The sequence below is a fragment of the Ranitomeya variabilis genome, chromosome 1 (genome assembly GCF_051348905.1).
Source record: "Ranitomeya variabilis isolate aRanVar5 chromosome 1, aRanVar5.hap1, whole genome shotgun sequence".
Classification (NCBI taxonomy): domain Eukaryota; kingdom Metazoa; phylum Chordata; class Amphibia; order Anura; family Dendrobatidae; genus Ranitomeya; species Ranitomeya variabilis.
The window spans coordinates 985461998-985479636 of NC_135232.1; the positions used below are offsets into that span (position 1 = coordinate 985461998).

The 17639-nt window shown below is 43.2% G+C and overlaps 1 protein-coding gene across 2 annotated transcripts in view; it reads right to left on the reverse strand.

Annotated features, from left to right (window-relative positions):
* Positions 1-898: 898 nt before the first annotated feature.
* FSTL5 (follistatin like 5) overlaps positions 899-17639 on the reverse strand; it is a 1228096-nt gene continuing 1211355 nt past the window's right edge. For both annotated transcript variants that reach the window (XM_077279443.1, XM_077279444.1), the window contains one exon: positions 899-2351. In XM_077279443.1, coding sequence (XP_077135558.1) covers positions 1649-2351 — 703 coding nt within the window. In that variant the 3' untranslated portion in view covers positions 899-1648. The remainder of the gene's footprint in view (positions 2352-17639) is intronic.

Here is a 17639-nt window from a genome sequence, read left to right on the forward strand (position 1 = left end):
TGATGTGGCTAAATTAGCACTCTATGGCCATAATTACCAAAAGTATATGTGGAAAAAAAGGGCACAAAATTGCCAGAAAAGAAAATTTCTCCAACCATTAATCATGTATGTGGATCAATCTTGCTTTGCACTGGGAGCGGGAAGAATGGAGTCAATGAAATTCCAGCAAATTCTTGATGCAAACATAACACCATAACACCATCTTATGGTGTTCTTGATGCAACATAACACCATCTGCAAAAAAGTTGAACTTGAAATGAGGATGGGTTGGACAAATGAATAATTATCCTAAACACATGTCAAAATTCACAATAGACTACCTCTAAAAGCACCAGTTGAAGGTTTTACAATGGCCCTCACAGTCCCCTGATCTGAACATGATTGAAAATCTGTGGTTAGACCTCAAAATAGCAGTGCATGCAAGACGACCCAGGAATCTCACAGAATTTGCCAAGAAAGTATGGATGAAAGTCCCTAAAACAAGAATTCAAATGAAAGGATATTTGTGGATGGTTTTCGCCCTGCTAGATGAACTGAGGCATCAGGGCAGAAACCATCACAAATATCCTTTAATTTGATTTCTAATGGTCACTGACTGACTTGTGGATCTGCTGCAGCAGATGCTCACATTCCACGCTTTTTCAACAAATATATCAGGTTTGTTTAATTTAATACATATTTTTTATATTGGATAAGATGATATTTCTCCTACAGTACCTTGATCCCTTAAACAAGAATTGAAAGACTCTTGGCTGGCTACAAAAAGCATTTATAAGCTGTGGTACTTGCAAAAGGGGGTGCTACAAGGTACTAACCATGCAGGGTGCCCATATTTTTGCATCAGCCCATTTTCCTTCTTGTAATTTTTAAAATATGAAAGATTATTTTATATTTTTTTGCCTAAACTTTTTTTTGGCCCTCAACTTTAGGACTTTAGAGATAATTTCATCTTCAACTTGCTTAACTACTCACAGTTCCCAGTCATTTTGAACAGGGGTTGCAAAACTTTTACATGTCACTGTAGCCTATGAATTGATTACCAATATTGAAGTCCCAAAAAAGCCCTTTAAAAATGATGTATTTGTGCTTAAAACTGTAATCAAGAAATTTGATGGGATCATACAATATGACAGGTATGAAACATTCACTGTTTTAATCTAATTGACAATTTACAACATGTATTATGGATATAGCTTCTATGGTTAAAACATGTCCTTACATGATTATAATTTATTATTTCCTTTTTATGTGTTTTATTATAAAATATTCCACCCAAGGCACGAACAAACAGGGGACAGAACTTGGCTCTTATAAGAAAAAAAAGGGGGATTGTGGTTTCTCATTTTTTTTTTCTACATAAACAATAACTAAAAATACATTGTTATTTTCCCCACTTTACCAACAATGTTTTCTTGTTTTTAATATTTCAAACATCATTTTATGAAAACTATAAAAAGTTATATAATTGTACAATTTTGTTAGTAAACAATTTAATTGATCCCATGAAAATATGAAAAAAAATTAAAGAAAATCCTGGGCTCTGCAAAATTATTTCAAAATACTTAAATTTGCAAAAGCTGAGCAGGTGGAAAGAAATATCTAAAATTTAACAACCAAAAAAAAACCTATAGGTGCCTAAGCTGAAATTTTATGCATCTCCAAACCAAACAATTGTGTTTCCTCTTACAACTTCAGTAATCTCACAGTTTAATTTGTTGAGTCGTCCATCTAGTATAAACAACGATTCCTTGGAGGGAGTCATTAAGTACTGTCCGAAGAGACCGCTCTCAATGATGATACGATTTTTTGGGCTCCAAGGCCATTCCTCTAGTTTCATTGGTTCTTTAAGGCTCTTTATCATTTTCACTTTTCCGGATGAGAGCTCAACAAAAAGAACATCAGTTTGTGTACTGGAGCTTGCATAGACATTGTATTGATGAGCTTCTATGAAAGATGATTGAAAGGCCACATCCGATATATGCAAGTTAGTATGAATATCAAATAAGTCCTGGATTTCTCCTTGAATTGTTATTAGCTGTGCTCTCATGATTCCTTTAATATCATCAATGCTCACAAGGTAGTGGCCATCAGGAGACACATAAGGAGTACCAGTCACATCTTTGTTATATCCAATAACAGCATCAGTTACACCATCAACTATTACTTGTGGAAGAGTTGCTCCAGTTGTATCCGGCTTACAGTGGATAAAGTAATATCCTCCAAGGTGAGTATAGGCCATAGACTGGGGGATGCAATTATAGTCTTTTAAGCTTACTGTCTTGATATAAGACATGGTCTCTAAATCAATTTTTAGAATAGCTTGCTCGTCTTTATGAAGGATGAACCCAAACCTGAAAGCAAAGATAGATAGTTTGAAGTATTAAATAAATGTTCAACCTTTCAGTATAAGCTTAAAAGCATTATGCAGAATAAATTGTAAAAAAACATAAGTAGACTGAAGCAGTATGTTTTAATAATATTAATTCATTATATATCTTACAATCCACAGTCTTTTATTAAGTGACCAATTAAGCTATTTAGGACAAATATTGTTGTGCACATCATTATATTCACCACACAGTATATAGTATTTCTTAAAGATATGTCCTTGTCTACAAAGTAAAGTAGGATGTAAGGTTTTTACAGGAAAGTGTGCTGTTACCTCAACTATTAATACCTGAAGTCTTAATGTTTTTCATCACTACAACATAATGACAGGGTACGAGTAATGGATTTTCTCTTTGTGAAACATTCTTCAGAGGTTTTCTGTGCATGCTGTCAGTAGCTTTAGCATATGATGGTTGAGCTATATGTTGTGAAAATGTGTGAACACAAAGAGAAAAATATTTTGTAATATTTATATTAAACTGAAAAAAAGTATTTCTTGCATGCTGTACAAAATAAGACTATAAATGCAGTTGTGCTTTATTAATCAATTGTTTTTGATACATAAAGTAACACCCGATGCATCATGGTTTCACTGAACCAAACATAAAAACCATATGGATGTTTTTTGCTAAAGGAACATATCAGTAGAACTATTAAGGACCTGGATGACATATCAAGAATATAGGATGTCAAAAAATAATACAATATGTCCATTTGCATATGGTTTTGACAGTATTCTGACATTCGGTATGCTTACATTGCATAATATAGTTGTGTGAAAAAGTGTTTGCCCCATCCTGATTTCCTATTCTTTTGCATTTTTGTCACACTTAAATGTTTTAGATCACCAAACAAAGATAAATAATAGACAAAGATAACACAAGTGAACACAAAATGCTGTTTTAATTGGTCTTTATTATTAAGGGAAAAAATAAATTCAAACCTACAGGGCCCTGTAAAAAAAGCGAGTGACCCCCGGTAAAACAATAATTAACTGTGGTTTATCACATCTTTGGGAAGCCAAGTTCAAATTCCCTAGCCACAGGCATGCCTGATTACTGCCACACCTATTTTCAATCAAGAAATCACTTAAATACGGCTTGCCTGACAAAGTGAAGAAGAATATAAGATCCTCAAAAGCTAGACATTAAGCTCCAAAGAAATTCTGGAACTAATGAGCAACAATGTAATTAAGATCTATCAGTCTAGAAAAGGTTGCAAATACATTTCTAAAGCTTTGGGACTCCAGCAAGCCACAATGATAGCCATTATTCACAAATGTCAAAAGCACTGAATAGTGGTGTATTTTCCCAGAAGTAGCCAGCTGATCAAAATAACCTCTAGAAAGCCGCGATGACTCATCCAAGAGGTCAGAAAAGATGCCACAATAACATCCAAAGAACTGCAGGCCTCACATGCCATAGCTAAGGCCAGTATGTTGTGAATTAGACTTTTTTGGCTCCCTCTAGTGGTTACTAGTGATATGACTCTGGGATTTTCTTCCCTCTGTCTGCACCCAGCTGGGTCGTTACTTCAGGGGTTTTGCTATATAAACCTCCTGGAACCTTAGTCCAGTGCCTGGCATCGGTGTTATCAGACACATTCTGTTTGCTCCTGTTTGCTGGTCCTGGTTCGTGTTAAATTAAGCTAAGTCTTGCTTCTTTGTTTTTTGGGTTATTTGTTTGCTATCATTTTTGTCCAGCTTGTACTAAATGTGATTCCTGACCTTGCTGGAAGCTCTAGGGGGCTGGTGTTCTCCCCCCGGGCCATTAGACGGTTCGGGGGTTCTTGAATTTCCAGTGTGGATATTTTTGATAGGATTTTTTGCTGACCATATAAGTTATCTTTCTATATTCTGCTATTAGCTAGTGGGCCTCTCTTTGCTAAATTCCTAGCTCATTCTTATGTTTGTCTTTTCCTCTTATCTCACCGTTATTATTTGTGGGGGGCTTCTATCCAACTTTTTGGGGTATTTCCTCTGGAGGCAAGAAAGGTCTTTCTTTTCCCTTCTAGGGGTAGTTAGCTCTCCGGCTGGCGCGAGACGTCTAGGATCAACGTAGGAACGTTCCCCGGCTGCTGGTATTTGTGGTGCTAGGATTAGTTATATGGTCAGCCCAGTTACCACTGCCCTATGAGCTGGTTTTCTGTATTTACTGACTTAGCATTATTCCTGAGACCCTCTGCCATTGGGGTCATAACAGTATGCCAGGCCAATATTGAATGTTTAAAGCATTGCAGAAGTGGGATAATAAGAAAGGAAATTCTGAGTTTTTTTTTTTTCCTTCCTTCTCTGCCTCCCCTTTACCTTTGAGTGGCGTGTGCTTGCTGCAGACATGAATGTGCAGACCTTGATTACAAGTGTTGACCAGCTGGCAGCTCGTGTGCAGGGTATACAAGATTTTGTTACCAGTAGTCCTATGTCTGAACCTAAAATACCTATTCCGGAATTGTTTTCTGGAGATCGATTTAGGTTTAGGAATTTCAAGAATAATTGTAAATTGTTTCTTTCTCTGAGACCCCGTTCATCTGGAGATTCTGCTCAGCAAGTTAAAATTGTTATTTCTTTTTTACGGGGCGACCCTCAGGATTGGGCTTTCTCGCTAGCGCCAGGAGATCCGGCATTGGCGAATATTGATGCGTTTTTTCTGGCGCTCGGATTGCTTTACGAGGAACCCAATCTTGAAATTCAGGCAGAAAAAGCCTTGCTGGCTATTTCTCAGGGTCAGGATGAAGCTGAAGTGTATTGCCAAAAATTTAGGAAATGGTCCGTGCTTACTCAGTGGAATGAGTGTGCTCTGGCCGCAAATTTCAGAAATGGCCTTTCTGAAGCCATTAAGAATGTGATGGTGGGTTTCCCCATTCCTACAAATCTGAATGATTCTATGGCGCTTGCTATTCAAATTGACCGGCGTTTGCGGGAGCGCAAAACCGCTAATCCTCTGGTGGTGTTGTCTGAACAAACACCTGATTTAATGCAATGTGATAGAATTCAGACTAGAAATGAACGGAAAAATCATAGACGTCAGAATGGGTTGTGTTTTTACTGTGGTGATTCTACACATGTTATATCAGCATGCTCTAAACGCCTAACAAGGGTTGTTAGTCCTGTCGCCATTGGTAATTTGCAACCTAAATTTATTTTGTCTGTGACTTTGATTTGCTCTTTGTCTTCTTACCCTGTTATGGCGTTTGTGGATTCAGGTGCCGCCCTGAGTCTTATGGATCTGTCATTTGCCAAGCGCTGTGGTTTTGTTCTTGAACCGTTAGCAAATCCTATTCCTCTTAGAGGTATTGATGCTATGCCATTGGCGGAAAATAAACCGCAGTTTTGGACGCAGGTGACCATGTGCATGACTCCTGAACATCGGGAGGTGATTTGTTTTCTTGTTCGGCATAAAATGCATGATTTGGTCGTTTTGGGTCTGCCATGGTTACAGACCCACAATCCAGTCCTGGATTGGAAGGCAATGTCTGTGTCAAGTTGGGGCTGTCAGGGAATTCATGCTGATTCCCCGCCGGTGTCTATTGCTTCCTCTACTCCTTCGGAAGTTCCTGAGTATTTGTCTGATTATCAGGATGTATTCAGTGAGTCCAGATCCAGTGCTCTGCCTCCTCATAGGGACTGTGACTGCGCCATAGATTTGATTCCAGGTAGTAAATTTCCTAAGGGAAGATTATTTAATCTGTCAGTACTTGAGCATGCCGCAATGCGTTCATATATCAAGGAGTCTCTGGAGAAGGGGCATATCCGTCCATCCTCTTCCCCTCTTGGTGCGGGATTCTTTTTTGTGGCTAAGAAGGACGGATCTTTGAGACCTTGTATTGACTATCGGCTACTGAATAAAATCACTGTAAAATTTCAGTATCCTTTGCCTCTCTTGTCGGACTTGTTTGCATGGATTAAGGGTGCCAAGTGGTTCACCAAGATAGATCTTCGTGGTGCATACAACCTTGTGCGCATTAAGCAAGGTGATGAATGGAAGACTGCATTAAATACGCCCGAAGGTCATTTTGAGTACTTGGTGATGCCTTTTGGGCTTTCTAATGCTCCCTCAGTATTTCAGTCCTTTATGCATGATATTTTCCGGAAGTATCTGGATAAATTTATGATTGTTTATCTGGACGATATTCTGGTTTTCTCTGAAGATTGGGACTCACATGTGGAGCAGGTCAGGATGGTGTTTCAGGTTTTGCGTGAGAATGCCTTGTTTGTTAAAGGCTCAAAGTGTCTCTTTGGAGTACAGAAAGTTCCCTTTTTGGGGTTTATTTTTTCCCCTTCTGATGTGGAGATGGACCCAGTCAAGGTCCGAGCTATTCATGAGTGGACTCAACCCACGTCAGTTAAGAGTCTTCAGAAGTTCTTGGGTTTTGCTAACTTCTACCGTCGTTTTATCGCTAATTTTTCTAGCGTTGTTAAACCTTTGACGGATATGACCAAGAAAGGTTCTGATGTTGCTAACTGGGCTCCTGCAGCCATTGAGGCGTTCCAGGAGTTGAAGCGCCGGTTTACTTCGGCGCCTGTTTTGTGCCAGCCTGATGTCTCACTTCCCTTTCAGGTCGAGGTGGATGCTTCTGAGATTGGGGCAGGGGCCGTTTTGTCACAGAGAGGCCCTGGTTGCTCGGTAATGAGACCATGTGCTTTCTTCTCTAGGAAGTTTTCGCCTGCTGAGCGGAATTATGATGTGGGCAATCGGGAATTACTGGCCATGAAGTGGGCATTTGAGGAGTGGCTTCATTGGCTCGAGGGTGCTAAGCATCGTGTGGTGGTCTTGACTGATCACAAAAATTTGATGTATCTCGAGTCTGCTAAACGCTTGAATCCTAGACAGGCCCGCTGGTCATTGTTTTTCTCCCGTTTTGACTTTGTGGTCTCGTATTTACCAGGTTCAAAGAATGTGAAAGCTGATGCTCTTTCAAGGAGCTTTGTGCCTGACTCTCCTGGAGTCACAGAACCTGTTGGTATTCTTAAAGGAGTTATTTTGTCAGCCATTTCTCCTGATTTGCGACGTGTGTTGCAGAGATTTCAAGCTGGTAGACCTGACTCTAGTCCACCTGACAGACTGTTTGTTCCTGATAAGTGGACCAGCAGAGTCATTTCCGAGGTTCATTCCTCGGTGTTGGCAGGTCATCCGGGAATTTTTGGCACCAGAGATCTGGTGGCTAGGTCATTTTGGTGGCCTTCCTTGTCACGGGATGTACGGTCATTTGTGCAGTCCTGTGGGACTTGTTCTCGAGCTAAGCCTTGCTGTTCCCGTGCCAGCGGGTTGCTCTTGCCCTTGCCTGTCCCGAAGAGGCCTTGGACACATATTTCCATGGATTTCATTTCTGATCTCCCGGTGTCTCGGGGTATGTCTGTCATCTGGGTGGTATGTGATCGCTTTTCAAAAATGGTCCATTTGGTGCCTTTGCCTAAGCTGCCTTCCTCTTCCGATCTGGTTCCTGTGTTCCTTCAGAATGTGGTTCGTTTACACAGCATTCCTGAGAATATTGTGTCTGACAGAGGATCCCAGTTTGTTTCCAGGTTCTGGCGATCCTTTTGTGCTAGGATGGGCATTGATTTATCGTTCTCGTCTGCCTTTCATCCTCAGACTAATGGACAAACTGAGCGAACTAATCAGACTCTGGAAGCTTACTTGAGGTGTTTTGTTTCGGCAGATCAGGATGATTGGGTGACCTTCTTGCCGTTGGCTGAGTTTGCCCTAAATAATCGGGCTAGTTCCGCTACTTTGGTTTCGCCATTTTTCTGCAACTCTGGTTTCCATCCTCATTTTTCCTCGGGACATGTGGAGCCTTCTGACTGTCCTGGAGTAGATTCTGTGGTGGATAGGTTGCAGCAGATCTGGAATCATGTGGTGGACAACTTGAAGTTGTCACAGGAGAAGGCTCAGCGTTTTGCCAACCGCCGCCGCGGTGTGGGTCCCCGACTTCGTGTTGGGGATTTGGTGTGGCTGTCTTCTCGATTTGTTCCTATGAAGGTCTCCTCTCCTAAATTTAAGCCTCGCTTCATCGGTCCTTACAAGATTTTGGAAATCCTTAATCCTGTGTCCTTTCGCTTGGATCTTCCGGTTTCGTTTGCCATTCACAACGTGTTCCATAGGTCTTTGTTACGACGCTACGTTGTGCCTGTGGTTCCTTCTGCTGAGCCTCCTGCTCCGGTGTTGGTTGAGGGCGAGTTGGAGTACGTGGTGGAGAAGATCTTGGATTCTCGTCTCTCCAGGCGGAGGCTTCAGTATTTGGTCAAGTGGAAGGGTTATGGTCAGGAGGATAATTCCTGGGTGGTTGCCTCTGATGTGCATGCGGCCGATTTGGTTTGTGCCTTTCACGCTGCTCATCCTGATCGCCCTGGTGGTCTTGGTGAGGGTTCGGTGACCCCTCCTTAAGGGGGGGGTACTGTTGTGAATTAGACTTTTTTGGCTCCCTCTAGTGGTTACTAGTGATATGACTCTGGGATTTCCTTCCCTCTGTCTGCACCCAGCTGGTCGTTACTTCAGGGGTTTTGCTATATAAACCTCCTGGAACCTTAGTCCAGTGCCTGGCATCGGTGTTATCAGACACATTCTGTTTGCTCCTGTTTGCTGGTCCTGGTTCGTGTTAAATTAAGCTAAGTCTTGCTTCTTTGTTTTTTGGGTTATTTGTTTGCTATCATTTTTGTCCAGCTTGTACTAAATGTGATTCCTGACCTTGCTGGAAGCTCTAGGGGGCTGGTGTTCTCCCCCCGGGCCATTAGACGGTTCGGGGGTTCTTGAATTTCCAGTGTGGATATTTTTGATAGGATTTTTTGCTGACCATATAAGTTATCTTTCTATATTCTGCTATTAGCTAGTGGGCCTCTCTTTGCTAAATTCCTAGCTCATTCTTATGTTTGTCTTTTCCTCTTATCTCACCGTTATTATTTGTGGGGGGCTTCTATCCAACTTTTTGGGGTATTTCCTCTGGAGGCAAGAAAGGTCTTTCTTTTCCCTTCTAGGGGTAGTTAGCTCTCCGGCTGGCGCGAGACGTCTAGGATCAACGTAGGAACGTTCCCCGGCTGCTGGTATTTGTGGTGCTAGGATTAGTTATATGGTCAGCCCAGTTACCACTGCCCTATGAGCTGGTTTTCTGTATTTACTGACTTAGCATTATTCCTGAGACCCTCTGCCATTGGGGTCATAACACAGTATTCATGACTCCACCATAAGAAAGAGACTGGGCAAAAATGGCCTGCATTGCAGAGCTCCAAGATGAAAATCACTGCTGAGCAATAAGAACATAAAGGCTTGTATCATTTTTGCCAAAAACATCTTGATGATCCCCAAGACTTTTGGGAGAATACTCTGCGGACTGACAAGATAAAAGATATACTTTTTGGAAGGTGTATATCTCATTACATCTGGTGTAGAATTAACACAGTATTTCAGAATAGGATCATTATACCACTACCAGTATACCAGTAAATTATGATGGTAATAGTGTGATGAGCTGGGGCTGTTTTGCTGCTTGGAAGGCTTGCTGTGGTAAATGGAACCATTAATTCTGCTGTCCTCCAACAAATCCTGAAGTAGAATGTCCGTTTGTGACCCTAAGTTGAAGCACACTTTGGTTATGCAGAAGGACAATAATCCCAAAAATACTAGCAGGTATTCCTCTGAATGGCTTAAGAAAAACAAAATTAAGACATTGGAGTGCCTAGTCAATGTCCTGACCTTAACCAAATTGAGATGCTGAGGCATGACCTTGAAAAGCAGGTTCATGCTCAGAAACCCTTCAATGTAGCTGAATTACAGCAATTATGCAAAGATAAGTGTGCCAAAATTCCTCCAGAGTGCTGTAAAAGACTCATTGCTAGTTATTGGAAGCACTTGACTGCAATTTTTGCTGTTTTGCTGCTAAGAGTGGCCGAACCAGTTAATAAGTTTAAGGGACAAATACTTTTTCACACAGGACCCTGTAGGTTTGGATTTCTTTTTCCCTTAATAATAAAGACCTTTATTTAAAAACTGCATTTTGTGTTTATGTGTGTTATCTTTGTCTAATTTTTAAATTTGCTTGGTGATCTGAAACATTTAAGTGTGACAGACATGCAAAAGAATATGAAATCATGATGGGGCAAACACTTTCACCCAACTGTGTGTGCTATGGATAGGATCAAAAGCAGAGAAACATGGAACAGATCCTCTTGTTCTTGATGGATGTGTTAGGTGTTGGGATACTTCCACTGCGTGAAATAGATCCCAAGCATTGCCTGGTGCTGTGGTCTCCCATTCTGGCCTGGCCACTGTGAATGCTGCTCAGCACAGATGTCGGTCCCAACATCTAACTCAGGCTCGTGGTTTAAACTTGGTTACTGCTCGCTCTCCAGCCAAGTCTATGGTAACCAGTGATATTCTGGTGCAGCCCTGTGCTCTGGAGTCAAAGTCCAGAGATAACATTACTGAGCATGTCCATGATGTGGCGTCTTCTCATTGATGGTCGGACGCTGTCTGCTCAGGTGATGTTGCAGCTTCGGATTGGCCTGAGGGCGATGTGTTGGCTGACTGGGCATGAATGTTTGGGGTGGAGCCTAGCATATAAAAGGCTCTCAGAGGCACACATGGGCATGCTAGCATCATTTAAGTTTTGGTGTGTGTGGGTGGATGCACTACCACTCTGTCTGCACCTGTTATGTGTCTGTCTCATCTTGAAGCCTGTACACGCTAGCAGGCAGCTTGCGCACATATGCGGTTTAATTCCTATGGCTCATGCCAGAGTCTCTAGTCTGCTACATGCTTAGGGTGCCTGATAGGCACAGGTTCCGTTGTATCAGGACTAAGGGGTACCACACACTTGACTTAGCATCTGTCTCGTTCATGTGTGCGATTGACACAGTTCAGTTACAGAGCAAGTTCAAACCTCGTGCTATGTTTATATATATAGGCAACAGGGTATTGTATCTAGCGTCATATGAGTTCTTTTTATTGGCTTACCATCTGCTTCATTCATGTGTGCGATTGACACAGTTAATTGCTTAGCAAGTCTAATTTACATGCTTATTTCACACAAGCAGCAGGCTACATCTCTGCACAGCGGACCCCGGGTTGCGATTGAACTTTATATTTTATTTAGTGCAATCCGCCAACCCTAGCAGGAAGTGATTGTGTTCTTTAGGCTAAATAGTATATATGAATCTTCTAGAGAATTGCATCACAGCTATCTGAATGCTGCTAACAGCCAAGTTCAGATGGACATATTGAAAAGGCTAGGGTTGCTGTCAATGTATGGTCCATTAAGCACATTGACAGCAAGTGGCCTGGAAATATGCTCATTTGTACATACCCTGAAGCTACATTAAACCAATAGGACAATGAAAAAAGACTTAGTTATGCCCAAAAGATCAGTCACGAAAGCTAAAAAAACACAAATCAGTCATTAGAACTGCATGAACTAATGGCCTTGCCAACTTGTATGAATATATTGACAAGACATGTTCTAGAAAAAGCTAAAGTAGTAGGAAAGGAAAGTTACAGGATTCATTACTATTTTAAAGTATTCTGCCCGATGACTGAGCAATCTAGTCCCAACTTGCCAAAATTAGGGACGTATTAAGGGTAACCTGTCAGCAGGATTGTGCTGAGTAACCTACAGATAGTGTCAGGTCAACATCGTTATATTGTTTAAAATTATACCTTAGTTGATGAAATCCATCTTTTGGTTGTTGTTTAATCTTTATTTTCAGTTTTGAGTTATTGATATGCTCATGGTTAGAAGTAGGCCTGTAGGGGGTCTTCATGTTGTGCTCTGATTAGGCTCATAAGAAACTATTGTCAGGTTAGGACCTGAGGGCGAAAGATTTAGTATGACTGTCCTCCAAAAATCTAAGACTGAAAGTTCCTTCTTGGAAGCTATGTCCTAGGTTTAATGGTTCTTACAAGGTGGTTGCCATAACCAATGATGTAGCTTCTCGTCTCAAGCTTCCTCCAACTCTCAAGATCCATAATGTTTTCCACAGGTATTTGCTCAAAATAGTTGTTGCACCTGTGGAATCATCACCTTTATCACCACCACTGGTTATTATTGATGGCAATTTATAATTTCAGATAGCAAAAATCATTTATTTTCCTATGGTTCGCTGCTCTGTACAGTACCTGGTACATTGGAAGGGGTATGGTTCGGAAGAGACGGTGTGGGTGCTGGCATCTGAGGTTGGTGCCGGTTGGTCGATAGGGTCTTTCATTTGGCCCATCCGAATAAACCCGGCTCTGAAGGACCTGAGGCCCCTAGTAGAAGGGAGGTGCTGTCATAAGTGAGTCACATCCTCCTGGAAGATCTGAGGTTATAAAGTCACTATGTATTGTGAATCAAAAATGTTCCATTTAGCAGAGGTGTTTGTGTGTTATATTAAATGGATTTATTTTCCTTTGGTGCTGAAGAGGTCAATGACCATTTATTTGCAGTTAGAAACTTGCAGCTCCATCTCACAGCTGTTCCAAAGCTTGTCATTTCCTCTCTCTATAAAATCTTCTTTTCCTTGCCAGTGAAAGGTTTGTTTCCTAACTTCTTGGAGATGCAGTACTGAATTGTAGATTGTTTCTACTGCAGATTTTTGCATGCTGTTTTTGATGCATTATTTCCTCATTGTCCTATTACCATTTGGTTGGTACATTCCTATCCCTCCATTTATACCCGTCTACCTTTGGTGAGTGTTTTTGTATGTTTGTTGCTTTCTGTTATCCCTGTCTGCCTTACATACACTAATACACTTAATACACTAGCATTTATGTCCCAGGCATCCTGGGGGAGAGGAAGAGGACGGCTTAGGGAATAACAGGAGAACTGTAAGTCTGGTTGTGCAAACCTCCTCACCTTTAAAGGTACCTTTGGGAGCAGGGATAGTTAGGGTCCCAGCCTGAGGAACAATTCATGGCCCCTTTCCCTAATAACATGCAGTCACTGCTTGACACTGCAATTCTATAATTGTTTTTTGGTTTCTTTATTTACCATGTTCACTATATGGTGAAACTGATTTGTCAATTTGCTTCCGCAGGTCAGTATGAGTATGCAGATACCAAACATATGTAGTTTATTTTTTATTTAAGTGGTGAAAAAAATTCCAATATTTTTAACCCCTTCGCGACCTTTGACGCATACGCTGCGTCATGAAAGTCTGTGCCAATACGACCTATGACGCAGCGTATGCGTCATGGAATGATCGCATCCCTGCAGATCGGGTGAAGGGGTTAACTCCTATTTTACCCGATCTGCAGGGAGAGGGGGAGTGGTGCTTCAGCCCAGGGGGGGTGGCTTCACCCCCCCCCCGTGGCTACGATCGCTCTGATTGGCTGTTGAAAGTGAAACTGCCAATCAGAGCGATTTGTAATATTTCACCTAAAAAACAGGTGAAATATTACAATCCAGCCATGGCCGATGCTGCAATATCATCGGCCATGGCTGGAAAACCTGATGTGAGCCCCCCCCACCCCACCGATCGCCCCCCCCAGTCCTCCGTTATGGGGTCGGTCCCCTCCGTCCGCCTGCCGGCTCCCCCGTCCTCCTGTCCGCTCCCCCCTGTAGTCCGATCACCCGCCCTGTGCTCCGATCACCCCCCCTGTGCTCCGATCCACCCCCCCACCACCCCTTCATACTTACCGATCCTCCCGGTGTCCGGCCGTCTCCTCGCTGGGCGCCGCCATCTTGGAAAATGGCGGGCGCATGCTCAGTGCGCCCGCCGAATCTGCCAGTCGGCAGATTCCTTACAAGTACATTTTGATTGCTGTGGTAGGTTCTATCACAGCGATCAAAATAAAAAAAATAATAAATAACCCCCCCCTTTATCACCCCCATAGGTAGGGACAATAATAAAATAAAGAAAATTTTTTTTTTCTTTTTCCACTAGGGTTAGGGTTAGAACTAGGGTTAAAACTAGGGGTAGGGTTAGGGTTAGGGTTACGGGTAGGGTTAGGGGTAGGGTTATGGCATGTGCACACAGAGCGGATCGGCCGCGGATCGGCAGCAGATCGGCAGCGGATCGGCAGCAGATCGGCAGCGGATCGGCCGCGGATCGGCCGCGGATCCGCAGCGAATCGGCAGCAGATCCGCAGCGGATCGGCAGCGGATCCGCAGCGGATCCGCAGCGGATATGCAGCGGATTGGCCGCGGATCCGCAGCGGATTGGCCGCGGATCCGCAGCGGATTGGCCGCTGCGAATTCGAAGCAGTTTTCCATCAGGTTTACAGTACCATGTACACCTAAGGAAAACCAAATCCGCTGTGCCCATGGTGCGGAAAATTCCGTGCAGAAACGCTGCGTTGTATTTTCCGCAGCATGTCAATTCTTTGTGCGGATTCCGCAGCGTTTTACACCTGTTCCTCAATAGGAATCCGCAGGTGAAATCCGCACAAAAAAACACTGGAAATCCGCTGTAAATCTGTAGGTAAAACGCAGTGCCTTTTACCTGCGGATTTTTCAAAAATGGTGCGGAAAAATCTCACACGAATCCGCAAAGTGGGCACATAGCCTTAGGGTTAGGGTTGGAATTAGAGTTAGGGTACCGTCTCACAGTGGCACTTTGATCGCTACGACGGTACGATCCGTGACGTTCCAGCGATATCCATACGATATCGCTGTGTCTGACACGCAGCAGCGATCAGGGACCCTGCTGAGAATCGTACGTCGTAGCAGATCGTTTGGAACTTTCTTTCGTCGCTGGATCTCCCGCTGTCATCGCTGGATCGTTGTGTGTGACAGCGATCCAGCGATGCGTTCACTTGTAACCAGGGTAAACATCGGGTTACTAAGCGCAGGGCCGCGCTTAGTAACCCAATGTTTACCGTGGTTACCAGCGTAAAAGTAAAAAAAAAAAAAAACCGTACATACTCACATTTCGGTGTCCTTCAGGTCCCTTGCCGTCTGCTTCCCGCTCTGACTGTCTGCCGGCCGGAAAGTGAGAGCACAGCACAGCAGTGACGTCACCGCTGCGCTCTGCTCTCACTGTATGGCGGCACTTAGTCAGAGCGGGAAGCAGACGGCAAGGGACCTGAAGGACACCGAAATGTGAGTATGTACGTTTTTTTTTTTTTTTACTTTTACGCTGGTAACCACGGTAAACATCGGGTTACTAAGCGCGGCCCTGCGCTTAGTAACCTGATGTTTACCCTGGTTACCTGGGACCTTGGCATCGTTGGTCGCTGGAGAGCGGTCTGTGTGACAGCTCCCCAGCGACCACACAATGACTTTCCAACGATCACGGCCAGGTCGTATCGCTGGTCGTGATCGTTGGTAAATCGTTATGTGAGACGGAACCCTTAGGGTTGGAATTAGGGCTAGGATTGGAAATAGGGTTAAGATTAGGCTTGTGGTTAGGGTTAAGGATAGGGTTAGGGTTGTGTTGGGGTTACAGTTGTGGGTAGGGTTGGGATTAGGGTTAGGATTAGGGTTGGATTTAGGGTTACGGGTGTGTTGGGGTTAGGGTTGTGGTTAGGGGTGTGTTGGGGTTAGGGTTGTGATTATGGTTATGGCTACAGTTGGGATTAGGGTTAGGGGTGTGTTGGGGTTAGTGTTGAAGTTAGAATTGAGGGGTTTCCACTGTTTAGGCACATCAGGGGTCTCCAAATGCAACATGGCGCCACCATTGATTCCAGCCAATCTTGCGATCAAAAAGTCAAATGGTGTGCCCTCCCTTCCAAGCCCCGACGTGCGCCCAAACAGTGGTTTACCCCCACATATGGGATACCAGCGTACTCAGGACAAACTGGGCAACAACTATTGGGGTCCAATTTCTCCTGTTACCCTTGCAACAAAAAAAAAATTACTTGCTAAAACATAAATTTGAGGAAAGAACAATTATTTTTTATTTTCACGGCTCTACGTTATAAACTTATGTGAAACACTTGGGGGTTGAAAGTGCTCACCACACATCTAGATAAGATCCTTTTGGGGTCTAGTTTCCAAAATGGGGTCACTTGTGGGGTGTTTCTACTGTTTAGGCACATCAGGGGCTCTGCAAATGCAACGTGACGCCCGCAGACCATTCCATCAAAGTCTGCATTTCAAATGTCACTACTTCCCTTCCGATCCCTGACGTGCGCCCAAACAGTGGTTTACCCCCACATATGAGGTATCAGCGTACTCACAACAAACTGGGCAACAAATATTGGGGTCCAATTTCTCCTGTTACCCTTGTGAAAATAAACAATTGCTTGCTAAAACATCTTTTTTGAGGAAAGAAAAATTATTTTTTATTTTCACGGCTCTGCGTTGTAAACTTCTGTGAAGCACTTGGGGGTTGAACGTGCTCACCACACATCTAGATAAGTTCCTTGGGGGGTCTAGTTTCCAAAATGGGGTCACTTGTGGGGGGTTTCTACTGTTTAGGCACATCAGGGGCTCTGCAAACGTAACATGATTCCCGCAGACCATTCCATCAAAGTCTGCATTCCAAATCGTCACTACTTCCCTTCCGAGCCCCGCCATGTGCCCAAACAGTGGTTTACCCCCACATATGGGGTATCAGCGTACTCAGGAGAAACTGCACAACAACTTTTGGGGTCCAATTTCTCCTGTTACCCTTGGGAAAATAAAAAATTGTGGGTTAAAAAATCATTTTTGAGGAAAGAAAAATAATTTTTTATTTTCATGGCTCTGCGTTATAAACTTCTGTGAAGCACTTGAGGGTTCAAAGTGCTCACCACACATCTAGATTAGTTCCTTGGGAGGTCTAGTTTCCAAAATGGGGTCACTTGTGCGGGAGCTCCAATGTTTAGGCACACAGGGGCTCTCCAAACGCAACATGGTGTCCGCTAATGATTGAAGCTAATTTTCCATTCAAAAAGCCAAATGGCGTGCCTTCCCTTCCGAGCCCTGCCGTGCGCCCAAACAGTGGTTTACCCCCACATATGGGGTATCATCGTACTCAGGACAAACTGGACAACAACATTTGGGGTCCAATTTCTCCTATTATCCTTGGGAAAATAAAAAACTCCGGGCTAAAAATCATTTTTGAGGAAAGAAAAATATTTTTTTATTTTCATGGCTCTGCGTTATAAACTTCTGTGAAGCACCTGGGGGTTTTAAGTGCTCACTATTAGTGTTGAGCGATACCGTACGATACTTGAAAGTATCGGTATCGGAAAGTATCGGCCGATACCGGCAAAATATCGGATCCAATCCGATACCGATACCCGATACCAATACAAGTCAATGGGACTCAAGTATCGGACGGTATTCCTGATGGTTCCCAGGGTCTGAAGGAGAGGAAACTCTCCTTCAGGCCCTGGTAACCATATAAATGTGTAAAAGAA